General features: G+C 43.6%; 1 protein-coding gene across 1 annotated transcript in view; it reads right to left on the bottom strand.

Moving 5' to 3' along the window:
- LOC142451683 (maestro heat-like repeat-containing protein family member 1) overlaps nucleotides 1-14,201 on the bottom strand; it is an 82,938-nt gene that overhangs the window by 12,653 nt on the left and 56,084 nt on the right. The window contains 6 exon segments of the mRNA XM_075553390.1: nucleotides 389-524; nucleotides 783-937; nucleotides 2,021-2,170; nucleotides 3,199-3,296; nucleotides 3,915-4,050; nucleotides 4,920-5,024. Of these exon segments, the coding sequence (XP_075409505.1) occupies nucleotides 389-524; nucleotides 783-937; nucleotides 2,021-2,170; nucleotides 3,199-3,296; nucleotides 3,915-4,050; nucleotides 4,920-5,024 (780 nt within the window).

The following is a 14,201-nucleotide window of genomic DNA, read 5'->3' as shown; positions in this document are numbered from 1 at the left end:
AACAAGTATCTTTCTTCTCACTCCCAGGCCGCGTGCTTGGGCTCCCTCCTTTTTAGAAAACCCCAGAGTAAGGTGATGGAGAGAGAACGCTGACTATGTCTGCAAATCAGCTTCCTTGTCCATCATCTAGGATTGATAGCCGCCCTTTCTATATCATCATATACTTCTTGGATATGAAGATGCACCCCACACACATACCAAAAAAAAAAAAAAGCTAAGTTGTTTGTCTAATGTACTAGAATGTATGTGAATCCAGTTGTTTAACCCTATGTTCCCCAAGATCTCCTTTCACTCCTCGGACGTCCTTGCATTTTACACTCTGCCTCCAAGTTCCCCAAACACGGAGATGGCTATGTCCTGCACCCCCCCTGAGCTTCCCTGTACTGACCGCCACAGGCTGTAAGGCCATCTCCTTGCTTTCCTGTTTGGATTGGTTCGTTTCCAGGATGTCTATGAGCATCTGGAGGATGTTGAATGTGGTCTCTTGCTGGCTGCCAAACATCTTCCAGAGAGCCAAGTTGGTTCTGCAGGACCCAGGAACAGCTATGTATTAGGTCTTGGTGACCATGTTCCTGGGACTAGTCTAATCTTTAAGAGCCAGTTCTTAGGGGATAGAGGGAGTAAGACCAAAGGGGAGCTGGCCATAAGACAAGGAGATGAAGCTTGGCATGGGCCAGAGAATGAAGGGGGAAAAACAATAGCCTTGAGCATGTTTGTGCCATCTTGGGCAGGGCTGGGGATCATTCCATTCCAGGATGGGAAGGGGAGCTGGCTTGGGATACCTATCCCAAGGCAGCGGCTTCTTGAGCAGCATGGGCACCACCGTGTTGGAGTTGTTGCCAGCCAGGGAGCACATGGCCCGCAGGACCTCCTCCTTTGTGCTGGGCTCCAGATTTGACTTGAGCCGTTCAAAGATGCCCTCCACAATTTCCTCGATCTCCAGGACAGAATCAGAAAAAAGTACAGTAAGTCCCCTGCCTCCTGCCTCCCTCTACTAACTCCCCAAACCCAGGGGCCCAGGTGCAATGCTGCCGATGGTGTGGCCTCTGCCTGGTGGTCTCCGAGGCCAGCTCGGCAGAGGACACAGAAAGAGCTCCGTCAATTGGTGTGATGTCCCACCGTCACCAGCGCTCTCTACAGCCCCCACATCCAGGGTGGAGCTCCTGGGTTGCTCAAGGTACACAAGACCCTCCAGGAGGGACGACAAAAGTCCCAGAGACCCTCCGGACTTCTCTTCCCACCCGAGCTCAGCTTTCAGTTCCTGGAGCTGCAAGGAAGCAGGGATAGGTGGCACTAGATAGGAGGGAACCAGCCTCTTCCTTGGCCCCCATATCCTAGACACAGGCTCCTAGGAAGCCCATCTCCATGCAATCCCTCAAGGACACTCTCAAATATGTCCTTCCACTTCTGGGACCTAGACCAGGGCAGACCCATAAGCCAGCAAAGGCAGCAGTTGTCAGGGGATCACAGGGCGTGGGAGAGTCTGGAAAGTCCCCGCCATGAGCAGAGAGGAACAGCAGACCCTGGGTTTCCCTGTGAAACCCAACCCCACTCTCAAGTTTGCGGTAAAGTAGGCTATGAGGATGTTTAGGCAAGATTTTCCCATTTTTACATGTGAACCTCCCGTTTAAAAAAAAAGAAAGAAAAAGAAAATGAGTCCAAAGGTCACAACCAGGCCGCAAGCTTGCTGATTTTCAAGTCACAGCCTTAAACTCCACAGAGGTCAAGGGAACCAGAGTCCCCACACCACTCCCTATGTCCCCCCAACAGGGTGCTTGTTTGAGCTCTGGCTACTAGACGCTCCCACTGCCTTCACCCCTGCATGCCACGGTTGTTAACTGAGGCATCAAGCCCCACCACTGGCAGCACAGCAGGTCCCGGCTCAGATTCCAAATGTCAGCATTCCGAAGAACCACAGAGAAAACCTAGTCCAAGCCTGTGCTTGACAGATTGGGGTGTGCAGGCCAACAGAGACGGGACTTGGCAAGCCCAGGGCTCCTCACCAACCCCCACCAGCTACCTTAATCATGTCATTGCCCCGCTCCTTCATGACGGCACTCATCAGCTGGGCTGCAGCCAGAGAGATCTTGGCCCTGCTGTCGACCAGGCCCTCGATGGCTGTCAGCACGAGGTTGGTGAGCTGGATCGTGGTAAAGTACTCTGCAAACGCCTGCAACACAGTGGGGCATCCTGGGCATCCAGGGTTGCCTGCCTGAGAGCGCCGCTCTTCCTGGGCAGGGTGCTTCTACTGGAGTGAGGATAGACACAGGTCTATCCTTGCCTTGCACTATCTGCTGATCTCCTAGGGGACACTTTCCCTGGGGACTGAGTCTTTGGGGACACGGGGCGAGAACACTGACCGCCATCAAGGCCTGCAGAAGGGGAGGTCTGGGAGAGAAGAGCTGGAGCTAAGCTCCTCGGTGGTTTCTCCTTGAGGCATGGACTTGAGTCTACTACACCTTCTTCACAAAGCATCACCAGCATGAAACAAATGAGTCCAGGTGGTCAGGAACTAGAGGAGGACTAGGACTCGTGGTGCCCAGTGGGAAACGTGGGGCAGCCCCTGAGCTAACACGGCCGTTACTTGCTGTCGAGGCAGTTCTGAACCATGGCACTCCCTTTGCGCAGAGAAGACCTGCTCCATAGGGTGTTCAAGGCTGTGACGCTGCAGAAGCAGGTAGGCAGGTCTGTCTTCCAAGGCACTTCTGGGTGGATTTGAACAACTAACCTTTCTCCTAGTAGTTGAGGGCTCGCCTGCTTACATCATCCAAGGCCTTCCTACATCCTCCCCCTATGACTTACATTGCACAGGACAATTTTCCCAAAGTAAAACTTCACATCCCAGGGTGGACAGGGAAGGGACAGGGAACAGAAGAGTCTGCCTAGGTTCTCAAACTTATTTGGCCTACTGCTCCCTTTTCAACAACAACAACAATAACAAAAGGTTCAACACCCCCATGCAATTGAAAACTTGTGTTCTGTAGCCCATAATCCAGGATAAAATGTAGATATCTGCTTTTGTAGTTGCTCACCCCCTCAAAACACACACACACACACACACCATTCCAGTGCCTCCCTGCCCCACCGCCCAAAATCAGAGAGCAATAGCACACACTGAGGGAAACACTGATCTATAGTATTGAAAAATGAGAGAGGTCCCGGCTCCCCCCACTTTGTCTCTGGCCCTGCCCCCCTCACCTTGGCGATCTGAGAGGTGTTGTTATAGAAGACGTTGGCACTATAGATATGACCCTTGTCCTCTTCTTCCCACAGGCCCTGTTTCTTCCTTCCCATCTCTGAAACAGACCCGGGGTGCATCCCTTGCTCCAGCAGAAGGGTTCTTAGGCTCCCCTGTCCCACCCTCACAGATCCTGATCAGACCCCAAACACTAACTGAACTGAGGATGAACTGAACACATTGTGAGAACAAATGTCAAAGAAGCCCCCCACCTCATGTGCCCGCCTCAGAGCAGAAACAAAATGGGACATGGGGGTAGGGGTGGGGTTCAGTGGTAGGGAAGGGGGGGGGAAGAGAGACGATGTCAAGGAGTCCAGGGAGAAACTGTTTGGAAACTGACTGTGGTAGCAATTGTACAACACAGCTCAACGTGATGAAACTATGGAACAATACGATACATATATTAACTCCCAATCAATAATAAATTAAAATAAAGGCATTTTTAAAAGAACGTGGGGAAAAAATTTTTAAAAAAAGAACGTGGGGGTCTTATAACATGGAAAATACTAAAAAAGAACTATTTCCTGAGCAGATATTTGGCCCTAAGAAGATAACTGTAGACGCCGAGCGAGGTTCATTAGTGGGAACGAGGCGCCGTGCGACTGTGCTCTCTCACGCTGCTGGAAGGGATGGGGCAGGAGGCTGAAGGGGGGTAAGGAGAGGGAGTTTTCCGTACTCTTCTGCAGCAGGAGGATGCAGTAGAGGTTGTAGACAGCATGGGCAGACAGGAAGCAAATGTTGTCCACTGGGTCTTGGCAGCGAAGAGCCAGCAGCCTTACCAGGCGCCCCAGTCGGGTAAACTTGATTTCTGTCTGGGGAGGAGAACTGAAAGTCAGACTTCACCCCCAGACAATCCTTCAGACTGAATTATTGCAGAAAAGAACCAGGAGGAGAGAGTGCATGTGCATGTGCAGTGAGAACGGATGAGCTTCAAACACAAAATAAAAAGAAACACATTACCATGGAGTCCTACAGACCCTACAGGACAGAGCACCGCTGCTGCATGGGGCTCCAAAGTTGTGACTCTCTACGGAGGCAGACCGCCGGTGCGTTCAAACCACTCACCTTCGGGTTAGCAGCCAAACACGTAAGCACTGCGCCACCAGGGCTCCTGGGATGAGTTATCAAGAATGGAGGGAACAGGTGCCTTCCAGACTGGAGATGGCATAGGATCTTAGTTTGGGAATCACCTTACACCGTTCCCTTCTTTATCACTCGGCCTTCAAGCCCAGCTCAAGGACCTCCTCCTCTCTGAAGCTTTCTCTATCCATCCCCCCCCCCCCCCAAGAGCGATTTTTGACCTCTTCTCTTGGGTTGTTCCTTCAACATCACTAGCATCTATTTCCATTTGCTCTATGCATGCTTCTCAACTCTAGCGGACTCTAAGGTTCCGAAGATACAGACTTGTAGGCATCTTTGTATCCTAGAACACCTAGCACCCAGTACCTATTCAGATGAATTGAATCAAACTGAACCACATAGAGTGGGATGGAGAGACAAGGAGAAAGGGGCAAGCAGAAAATGTGGGCCAGGAGGTAGAGGAGAAGATGGAATGCAAAGAGAAAACAGAGGAGGGGGCTCCAGAGCTGGGGAGTGCGGCAGAGTGAGCAGGGCTCCTGGAGAGACGTGGTGAAGGTTGGATCATGCTGCAGAGCAGGTGCTGAGTAAGATTCCAACGCACTTGAAAGTTGTTCATTTTTGAAGTGAAGCCAAGAATCCGGGCAGCGCACCACATGGCCCGTTCTCGCACGTGGTCATGCTGGGAGTTCACCCACGTGTCCAGAAACTGCGGGGAGAAAGAAATAGAAGGAGAGCCTGTTGAGGTGCATCCCAGAGGTCAGACAGGTCATCTCAAGATATCAGAGTTATGCTATTGAATCCTGATCAAAAGGAGGGATGCTGTAGAACTGAATTTCAAACTGTCATGAGACCCCGACTACCTGGGGCTGTTGAGACTGGATGAACCCCTGAAACTATCACCGTGAGGTCACCTTTCAGCTTTAAACCAAAAACATCCCCTGAAGTCTTTAAACGAAACAAGAGTTTCACTTAATTAATAAAGAAGGTCTGCCTGCAGTACTGTGTGCTTCTTCTTTAAGATGCGTTTCTTGATTATAATTCACACAATATATAATTCAATAGTCCAATCTTATTTAAAAGTGGTGCAATCATCACTACCATCAATTTTAGAAAATTTCTTCTTTCTTGTTATTAGCTCCTGATCTTCCCCCAACGTCCCCTGTCATACTCCTAAGAAACCCTTAATCTAGTTACTGTCCCTATAGATTTACCTGTCCTGGATTTCATACACAGAAAAACATACAGAAACCAGCAACAATAGCAAAATAAAACAAAAACATTCCATTAAAAGGTAACAAACTTGAAAAACTAGAATATGGATTATTTATAATGTTCTCCAATAAAATGGTAATAAGGTCTTAAAAGTGAACCAGGGACATATACAAACCATAGATATATGGGAAAAGACTATCAGATAACAGTTCTTATGACATGGCCCTACTCAATACCTGCCCTCATGAAGGACACCGTACTCTTTTAAAGAAGTAGCTATATAGGATCAAATTGAAAAGAGCAACTTGGAAGAGGAGATAGGACGCGGAAGGGGCAGTGAATGATGTTCATTAACATAATGAATGAATAATTTAGAATTGCATGAGGAGAATGGTTGGACAATGTGCAGAATGGAAACAGTGTCACTGATTTGTACTTGAAAATTTTGTTGCACTGATGTATGCTTTACTGTGTACATTCTCAATAACAACAAAACATGAATTATTGTCTTAAAGCACCCTGGAAGGTTTGAAGACGAGAAGGGAGTAAATTCTTGTTTTAGAAGGTAGGAAACGTGTGTACATGTGTGTCATATAATCTGCGATGCTTTCTTGTGCTCTATTCTTTAACCTATTAAGCATATATATGTCTTTATGCATGTATGTGCATATATCACATACATGTAGATAGATAGATATCTGTATATATGCATACACAGTCACCTTGGATCAAGACTACTTTTGCCAAGTGGCAGATGACATGTGGGTCAGGCACTGAGAGTTTTCATTTCCTCCCCCCAGCCCAGAAGGTGTTCTTTAACTAGGTGCTAGAGCTGAGCTTGTGACTTACTTCATGCCTCAGCTCATTATAGAAATCGTTCGTGCCTCCATCTTCCATGTCAGGCAGTGGCTCTCAAATTATGTGGACCAAGATTCACTTCGTAGTTACCATTGAGTGAGCTCCAACAAAGTGTTGCCTGGTCATCTGCCACGTTCACTTTCCTCACTCCAGCGGACAGAACAGGTGGAGTCTGACTCGCGACGTTTCTGAGTTTCAGCAAACAGTGGTCACGGCTATCGCTTTCTGGTTGTTTGACTCATCTTAGAGTCAGTAACATGTACTGTACACAGGGTGGTAACATGTAATTTGCTGAGGTTATCGTGGCCGGATGTTCAATTTTATGATTATTCAAAACGATGCCATACAGATTTCATTTTCAACCTTTAATCGGTGGCTTCTGATGTTGAAACAGATGGACATAAATGCTGATAACCTGGCTGAAATCAGTGGGCACATCCAGTAGCTACTACTGCAAAGCTGTGAAGAAAAAATAGAAAAGGGCGGGCCCCAAAGAAGGCTCACACTCATTTTCTGACTAGAAATGCCATCCTCAGTCCCAGGAATAATCCACAACCTTCCACTGGTGCAGTTATTATTGACAATATACCAATGGGTCCAAATCTTCCTCAGTTTTTACGATTTGTATATTTTTTTTAGGTCCAGCACCTCAGAATTATGGGCATCATAAACCATTGTAATATATGTCAGCTCTGTGCAGTCTAACATACCTTCCAAAAAGCCAGAGACTAGGAACTTAAAATCCTGAGAGGAAGTTTCATATGCATATTAACCTCTGGCTTCCCGAGCCCTTTGAGGTACGAACAACAGATTTCCCCTTGTTATATTTACCTATTACTTCTGTCTACCTGAATTCCTACCAGTTTATTAGCATTTGTAAGAGAACCAAAACAAAATTACACTAACATCTGTGGAATTGGTCTGGGCTGATAGTGACTCTACAGGGCAGAGTGAAACTATTCCTGAGTGTCCAAGACTGTAAATCTTTACACAGTGCAAAGCCTCATCTTTCTCCCATGCACTATTTGTTCAAGAGACAATCTGTTCCACGTTTAATGAGTGACCCTTTGTTAAAAATCAGCTGTTTATAGATGATGAATTTCCTTCTGGATTTTCAGTTCTGTGTCCTTAGTCTTTGTGTTTGTTATTATACCAGTATCATGTTGTTTTGACTACCGTGGCTGTGTAATAAACTTTGAGATGAAGAAATGTGAAGCCTCCTACGTTTTTTCTTCTTCGTTAGCAGTACTTTACTTATTTGCCCTCTCTTTCCTTTCCATATAAACTTGGTAATTTCTTTATCCAATTCTTTGATGAATTATATTGGAATCTGGGTCAGGCTTTTATTGTATCAGTAGGTAACTTTGGGTAGCATTGCCATTTTGACTATGGAGAATCTTCCTATTCATGATTATGGTATATTCTTCAAAATCTTTAGGTTTGCTTTGGTTTCTCAGCAGTATCTTGTAGTTTTCTTCGTAGACTATTGTTGTTGGCACTATTTAGTCAGCTCTGGCTCACAGTGACCGTGTGGATAATTGGATGTCACACTGTCCAGGCCCGCACCATCCACACAATCATTTCTATGTTTGAGCTCATCATTGAAGCCATTGCATAGGTCTTTTGTATCTCTGGTTAGATTTATTCATACGTATTTCATATTTTAGGTGGCTATTGTAAATGATATTGTTTTCCTGATATCCTATCCAGAGTTCTTAATATCGGTGTAAAAAATCTGACTTTTTTTGTGTGTTCATCTTCTATCCTGCCATTTTGCTGCATCTTCCAATTATTTTCTATCATTTTCCTCCTGAGTCATTATAGTTTTCTACGTATAGGATTATGTAATCTGAAAACAGAGCTAGTTTTACTAATTCTTTGCCAATTTGGATGTCTGCTATTGATTTCCCTTCCTTGACTGTTCAAAGACTTCCAGTAAAATACTGAATAGGAGTGGCAATAAAAGCCACCCTTACTGCTGTGTAGGCATGCTTTCAGGCTCTTTAATGAGAAGAATACGGTCCACTGGTTTTTATCAGGAATACATGTTGACTATTTGTCAGCACTGATGGAAATGATGTGGAAATTTGTTTTATGTGTTAATTGTTTTTCTGATGTTGAACCATCCTTACATGCCTGGTATGAGTCCTTTTGGTCATGATTTTTAAAAATTACTTTATTGGGGGTTCATATAATTCTGATCACAATCCATACATATATCCATTGTGTCAAGCACATATGTACATTTGTTGCCATCATCATTCTCAAAACATTTGCCTTCTACTTGAGCCCTTAATATCAACTGCTCATTTTCTCCCTCCCTCCCCACTCCCCCCTACCTCATTAATCCTTCATAATTCATAAATTAATATTATTCTGTCATATGTTACACTGTCCGATGTCTCCCCACCCTCTTCTCTGCTGTCCATCCCCCAGGGAGGAGACTATACGTAGATTCTTGTAATCAGTTCCCCCTTTCTACCCCACATTCCCTCTACCCTCCAGGCATCACCACTCTCACCACTGGTCCTGAAGGAGTCATCTGTCCTGGATTCGCTGTATTTCCAGTTTCTATCTGTACCAATGTAGATCCTCTGGTATAGCCAAATTTGTAAGGTAGAATTGGGATCATGATAGTGGGGGGGAGGAAGCATTTAAGAACTAGAGGAAAGTTATATATCTCATCTTTGCTACCCTGCACCCTGAATGGCTCATCTCCTCCCCACAACCCTTCAGTAAGGGGGTGTCCAGTTGCCTACGGAAGGGCTTTGAGTCTCCACTCTGCACTCACCCACATTTACAATGATATGATTTTTTGTTCTTTGATGCTTGATACCTGATCCCTTCGACAGCTCATGGTCACACGGGCTGGTATGTTTCTTCCATGTGGGCTTTCTTGCTTCTGAACTAGATGGCCGCTGTTTATCTTCAAGCCTTTAAGACTCCAGACGCTATATCTTTTGATAGCCGGGCACCATTAGCTTTCATCACCACATTTGCTTATGCACACATTTGTCTTCAGTGATCATATCGGAAAGGTGGACACTCACTGATAAGATTTTTAGTTCTTTGATGTCTGATAAATGGTCCCTTCTACACCTCGTGGTCAGACAGGCTGGTGTGCTTCTTCCATGTGGGCTTTGATGCTTCTCAACTAGATGGCTGCTTGTTTATCTTCAAGCCTTTAAGACCCCAGGTGCTTTATCTTTTGATAGCCGGGCACCATTAACTTTCTTCACCACATTTGCTTATGCACACGTTTGTCTTCAGTGATCGTATCAGGAAGGTGGGCACCCACTGATATGATTTTTAGTTCTTTGATGATTTTTTTTCTTTTAAATACATGTTATATGGTGCCATTTGCTAAGATTTTACTGAGAAATTTTGCATCCATGTTGCCTGGTTTGGGAATCAAAGTTATACTTACTTCATAAAGTGAATTTGGGGGCATTTTAAGTTTCTCTATGCTCTGGAATAGTTTGAGTAGAATTCATGTGAGCTCTTCTCTGAATTTTTGGTTGAATTCACCAAGGAAGCTGACTGGGCCTGAACATGTTTTGTTGGTAGTTTTTGAATGACTTGATAAATTTCTCCTTTTGGTATGGGTCTGCTTAATTATTCTGTCTCAGGTCATATTAATTTAGGTAGGAAGTGTGTTTCTACAATTTTGCCCTTTCTTTTAGGCTCTCAAATTTGGCATACAGTTAGTTCTTCATATACCCTGTAGCCCATTTAATATTTTGTTCATATTATTTACACCTTCTCCTTTTATTTTGCTAGATTTAACAGTGATCTGTTTATTAATCCTTTCAAAGAGTCAACTTCCAGTTTTATTTGTACTCTTTATAATTTTCTTTTTCATTTATTTCGGTTCTAATACTTACTATTTCTATTCTTTGGCAACTGTAGGCTTATTTTGTTGCATGTTTTCTAATTGTTAGAGGTGTTTCATTAAAGTGTCGATTCTAACCCTTCTTTCCTGATGCGTGCATTTATTGCTATAAATTACTCTGCGCACGCATTGCACCTACTGTGTTCCAAAGGTTTTGGTGTGCTTTGTATTCATTCTCATGTGACTCAAGGGAAAAAATTATAATATTTTCTTAATTTCTTCTATTACTCGGTAATTTTAATACAAGATGTTAATCAATTTCCATTTTTGTTTGTTTGCTTCCCATTGATGTCACATTTCTACAGGTCTCTTTTTGTTTTCTTGTAGCAATATTTTGTAGTTAATTTGTATGCAGTTGGTGATTTTGATTTTATAGCATTCTCATCTGAGTAGATATTTTGTAGCATTTTGATGTTTTCAAAGGTATTGAGGCTTGATTGTGGCCTGGCGGGTGGAGGATGTTCTACGTTCACTGAAGAATACACATTGTGCTGCTGTGAGTCGGAGAGTTCTCTCTAAGTCTATGAGGTCAAGGTGGTAGATCCTATTGGTTAGTTCTTTTGTGTTTTTGTTGAGTTTCTTTCCAGTTGCTCTGTTCTTCACCAAAGCAGTGTATAAAAGTCTAATATTGATATTGGATAAATCTGGAGGAGAAAACAACAGGACTGAAGATTCTGGGGGGACATGAGAGAGGGAGAGGTGGAGGGGGGAAAGTGGTGTTAACAAACCCAGGGACAAGGGAACAATAAGTGATCCAAAATCAGTGGTGAGGAAGGTATAAGAGGCCTGGTAGGGTTTGATCAAGGGCAATGTAACCAGGAGGAATTACTGAAACCCAAATGAAGGCTGATAGTGGGACAAGAAGAAAGTCAAAGGAAATAGAGGAAAGAGCTAGGAGGCAAAGGGCATTTATAGAGGTCTAAATCCAGGCATATATATGTAAATATATTTGTATATGAGGATGGGGAAATAGATCTATGTGCATATATTTATAGGTTTAATATTAAGGTAGCAGATGGACATTGGGCCTCTACTCAAGTGCTCCCTCAATGCAAAAACACTTTGTTCTATTAAACTAGCATTCCATGATGCTCACCTTCCTGACACGATTACTAAAGACAAAGCGGGTGCATAAGCAAATGTGGTGAAGAAAGCTGATGATGCCTGGCTATCAAAAGATATAGCGTCTGGGCTTTAAAAGCTTGAAGGTAAACAAGCAGTCATCTAGCTGAGAAGCAACAAAGCCCACATGGAAGAAGCACAACCAGCCTGTGTGATCACAAGGTATCGAAGGGATCAGGCATCAGGCATCAAAGAACAAAAACTCGTGTCATTGTAAATGAGTAGGAGTTTAGAGTGGGGACCCAAAGCCCGTCTGTAGGCAACTGGACATCCCCTTCCAGAAGGGTCACAAGGAGGAGAGGAGTCAGTGAGCATACAGTGTAGCAACAATGAAACATACAACTTTCCTCTAGTTCTTAAATGCTTCTTCTCTCCCACTATCATGATCCCAATTCTACTTTAAAAATCTGGCTAGACCAGAGGATGTACACTGGTACACATAGGAACTGGAAACACAGGGTGAACCCCTCAAATGAACCCATGAGGACTGAGGGTGAGAGTGGTGATAGAGGGAGGGTGGAGAGAAGGTGAGATAAAAGGGGATCCGATTACAAAGATCTACACATAACCCCCTCCTGGGGGACAGACAACAGAAAAGTGGGTGAAGGGAGACATTGGACAGTGTAAGACATGACAAAATAATAATAATAATTTATAGATTATCAAGGGTTCGTGAGGGAGAGGGGCAGGGAGAGAGAGGAAAAAATGAGGAGCCAATATCAAGGGTTCAAGTAGAAAGCAAATGTTTTGAGAATGCTGAGGGCAACAAATGTGCAAATGTGCTTGACACAATGATGTGTGGACTGTGATGAGTTGTGTGAGCCCCCAATAAAATGATTATTTTTTAAAAGTCTAATATTTTTGTGACATTGTCTATTACTCACCTCACGTGTTAACATTTTATTTATGTATTTTGAAGCTCTTTCATTAGACCCACAGATATTTATTGTGGCTATTGTCCTCTTGCTCAATTGATCCTTTGAGAGAAACACCTTATAAAATTATCTCATTTACTCAAGTGACTATATGACCTAAGTACTATTATCTCCTTTAATTTTCCAGAGAAAACTGGGATTTAGAGAAAGACTACAGAGCTAAAGACACATTGAGAACTGGACAATACACGAAGGAGCACGGGGGTGGCCATAGCTATAACGTAAGTATGAAAAGGAAGAGTTACCACTTCAAAGGGATCCTAGCCTTGGTCACAATACCCCGAAAGTCCAGCATTGGACCCTCACTTCAGACCCTTTGATCCTGTCCCCCAATTTTTGTTCCCAATTTCAAAGGTTCCATCTGACTTACCTCTAAGCAATTCTGGATCCGTGTAGGCATCTCAATAGTAAGTGCTTCCATTAGCTTCAGGAGAGATTGTAATGTAGCGCTCAATAGATCCTGAAGAGAGGACAACCAAAGATATCAGCCTCATCCTTCCATCTAAACTCACATCTCTGGTTCCCCTAGGAAGCCTTCCTTTCCAAATTCGTCCCAGCAAATTTACCCAGAATTTCAAAGCACACTTGCCCACTATTAACGTGAATAAAGTTTTCTCTCATTTTCACAAGCGCACGTGTCTGCTTGGTATGCAGTGTGTCCCATCAGTAGTTCACTGACAACATAGCTTATCCCAATTTACACACACACACACACACACACACACATGTCTCTTACCATGTTGCTCATTCTGGGGCTCTGCTCCCAGTTTGTGTTACTTCATACAGTAGCAGTGACTGATGGGTTCCCAGCAAGGAAAAGATGGCCTGGCCTGACAGTGTGCAGGATCATTAACTCACAAGAGTGGATTTTCTCCTCTCATCCTTTACTAAGCAAGTGGACCAGCAATGGTAGTTTATGCCTTAAGCCGAAATCTTATAATGAAACAAGACACCTGTCTGGAAGGGCTCTGACAAAGCCAGGGATGCTAACAGAAGCAAGGGGGTATTTGTAATAGTTCTGAACTTTCCGACTTGACAAGAAAAGAAAAAGAAGGGAAGGGAAAAGGCAACTAACCCTGGAATCAAATACTCAAAATAAACCAGCCTCCACTGTAAAGTTATTCTTTATGGGGAAATTATGGGGCTCACAGACTCTCCCAAGCTTGAGGATATTCTGTCAAAATGTCCTGCCCACTCTAACCAGAACTATGAGGAAGGAGCCTTCCTGAGGACAAAAACAGGAAACCCGTGTCTTTTATAACATATTTCATAATATAGATAAATATAAACTTATAAATATGGACCACCAGGCAGCTGAGGAAAACCATATCAGGGAAAAGTCCCAAGATAAGCAAATAAAGCAGCTGACACTAAACAACAAAAACAAGGTAATTTATTAAATGGAAATGTTTATTTTAAAAACAGTCTTATTAATCAATGCAAAGCCAAATCAGTGAGCTTGAAGGCCAATTTCTCAATTCTAACCTATAAAAAGAACAATCACCAAGAAGAGCAAAAAAGTCTGAAGCAAGCTTAAGAATTACGTGGTACACTATCAAGAAGAACAACTTCTGTCTCACTGGAATTCCAGAACGTGAGGAAACAAAAAAATCTGCAGAAGAAAATAGTACAAGAAATACTGGATGAAAACTTCCAGAAAGAGAACATAACTATTCAAGAGGCTGAGAGAACTTCAAACATGATAGACTCAAAAGAATCATCATAACATACCACGTTAAACTTTCCAATATAAAGGATAGAACTCTGAAAGCAAAAAATTTTTTTAAAGAATAGTTATCTATAAAGGAAAACAAGAATAAGTTCAGATGTTTTCAGCATAAATCATGCAGACAAAAAGACAATT

This window comes from Tenrec ecaudatus, chromosome 6, assembly GCF_050624435.1.
Source record: "Tenrec ecaudatus isolate mTenEca1 chromosome 6, mTenEca1.hap1, whole genome shotgun sequence".
Classification (NCBI taxonomy): domain Eukaryota; kingdom Metazoa; phylum Chordata; class Mammalia; order Afrosoricida; family Tenrecidae; genus Tenrec; species Tenrec ecaudatus.
Note: the sequence above shows the minus strand (reverse complement) of the source record. Positions and strands in the feature narration are given on the sequence as shown.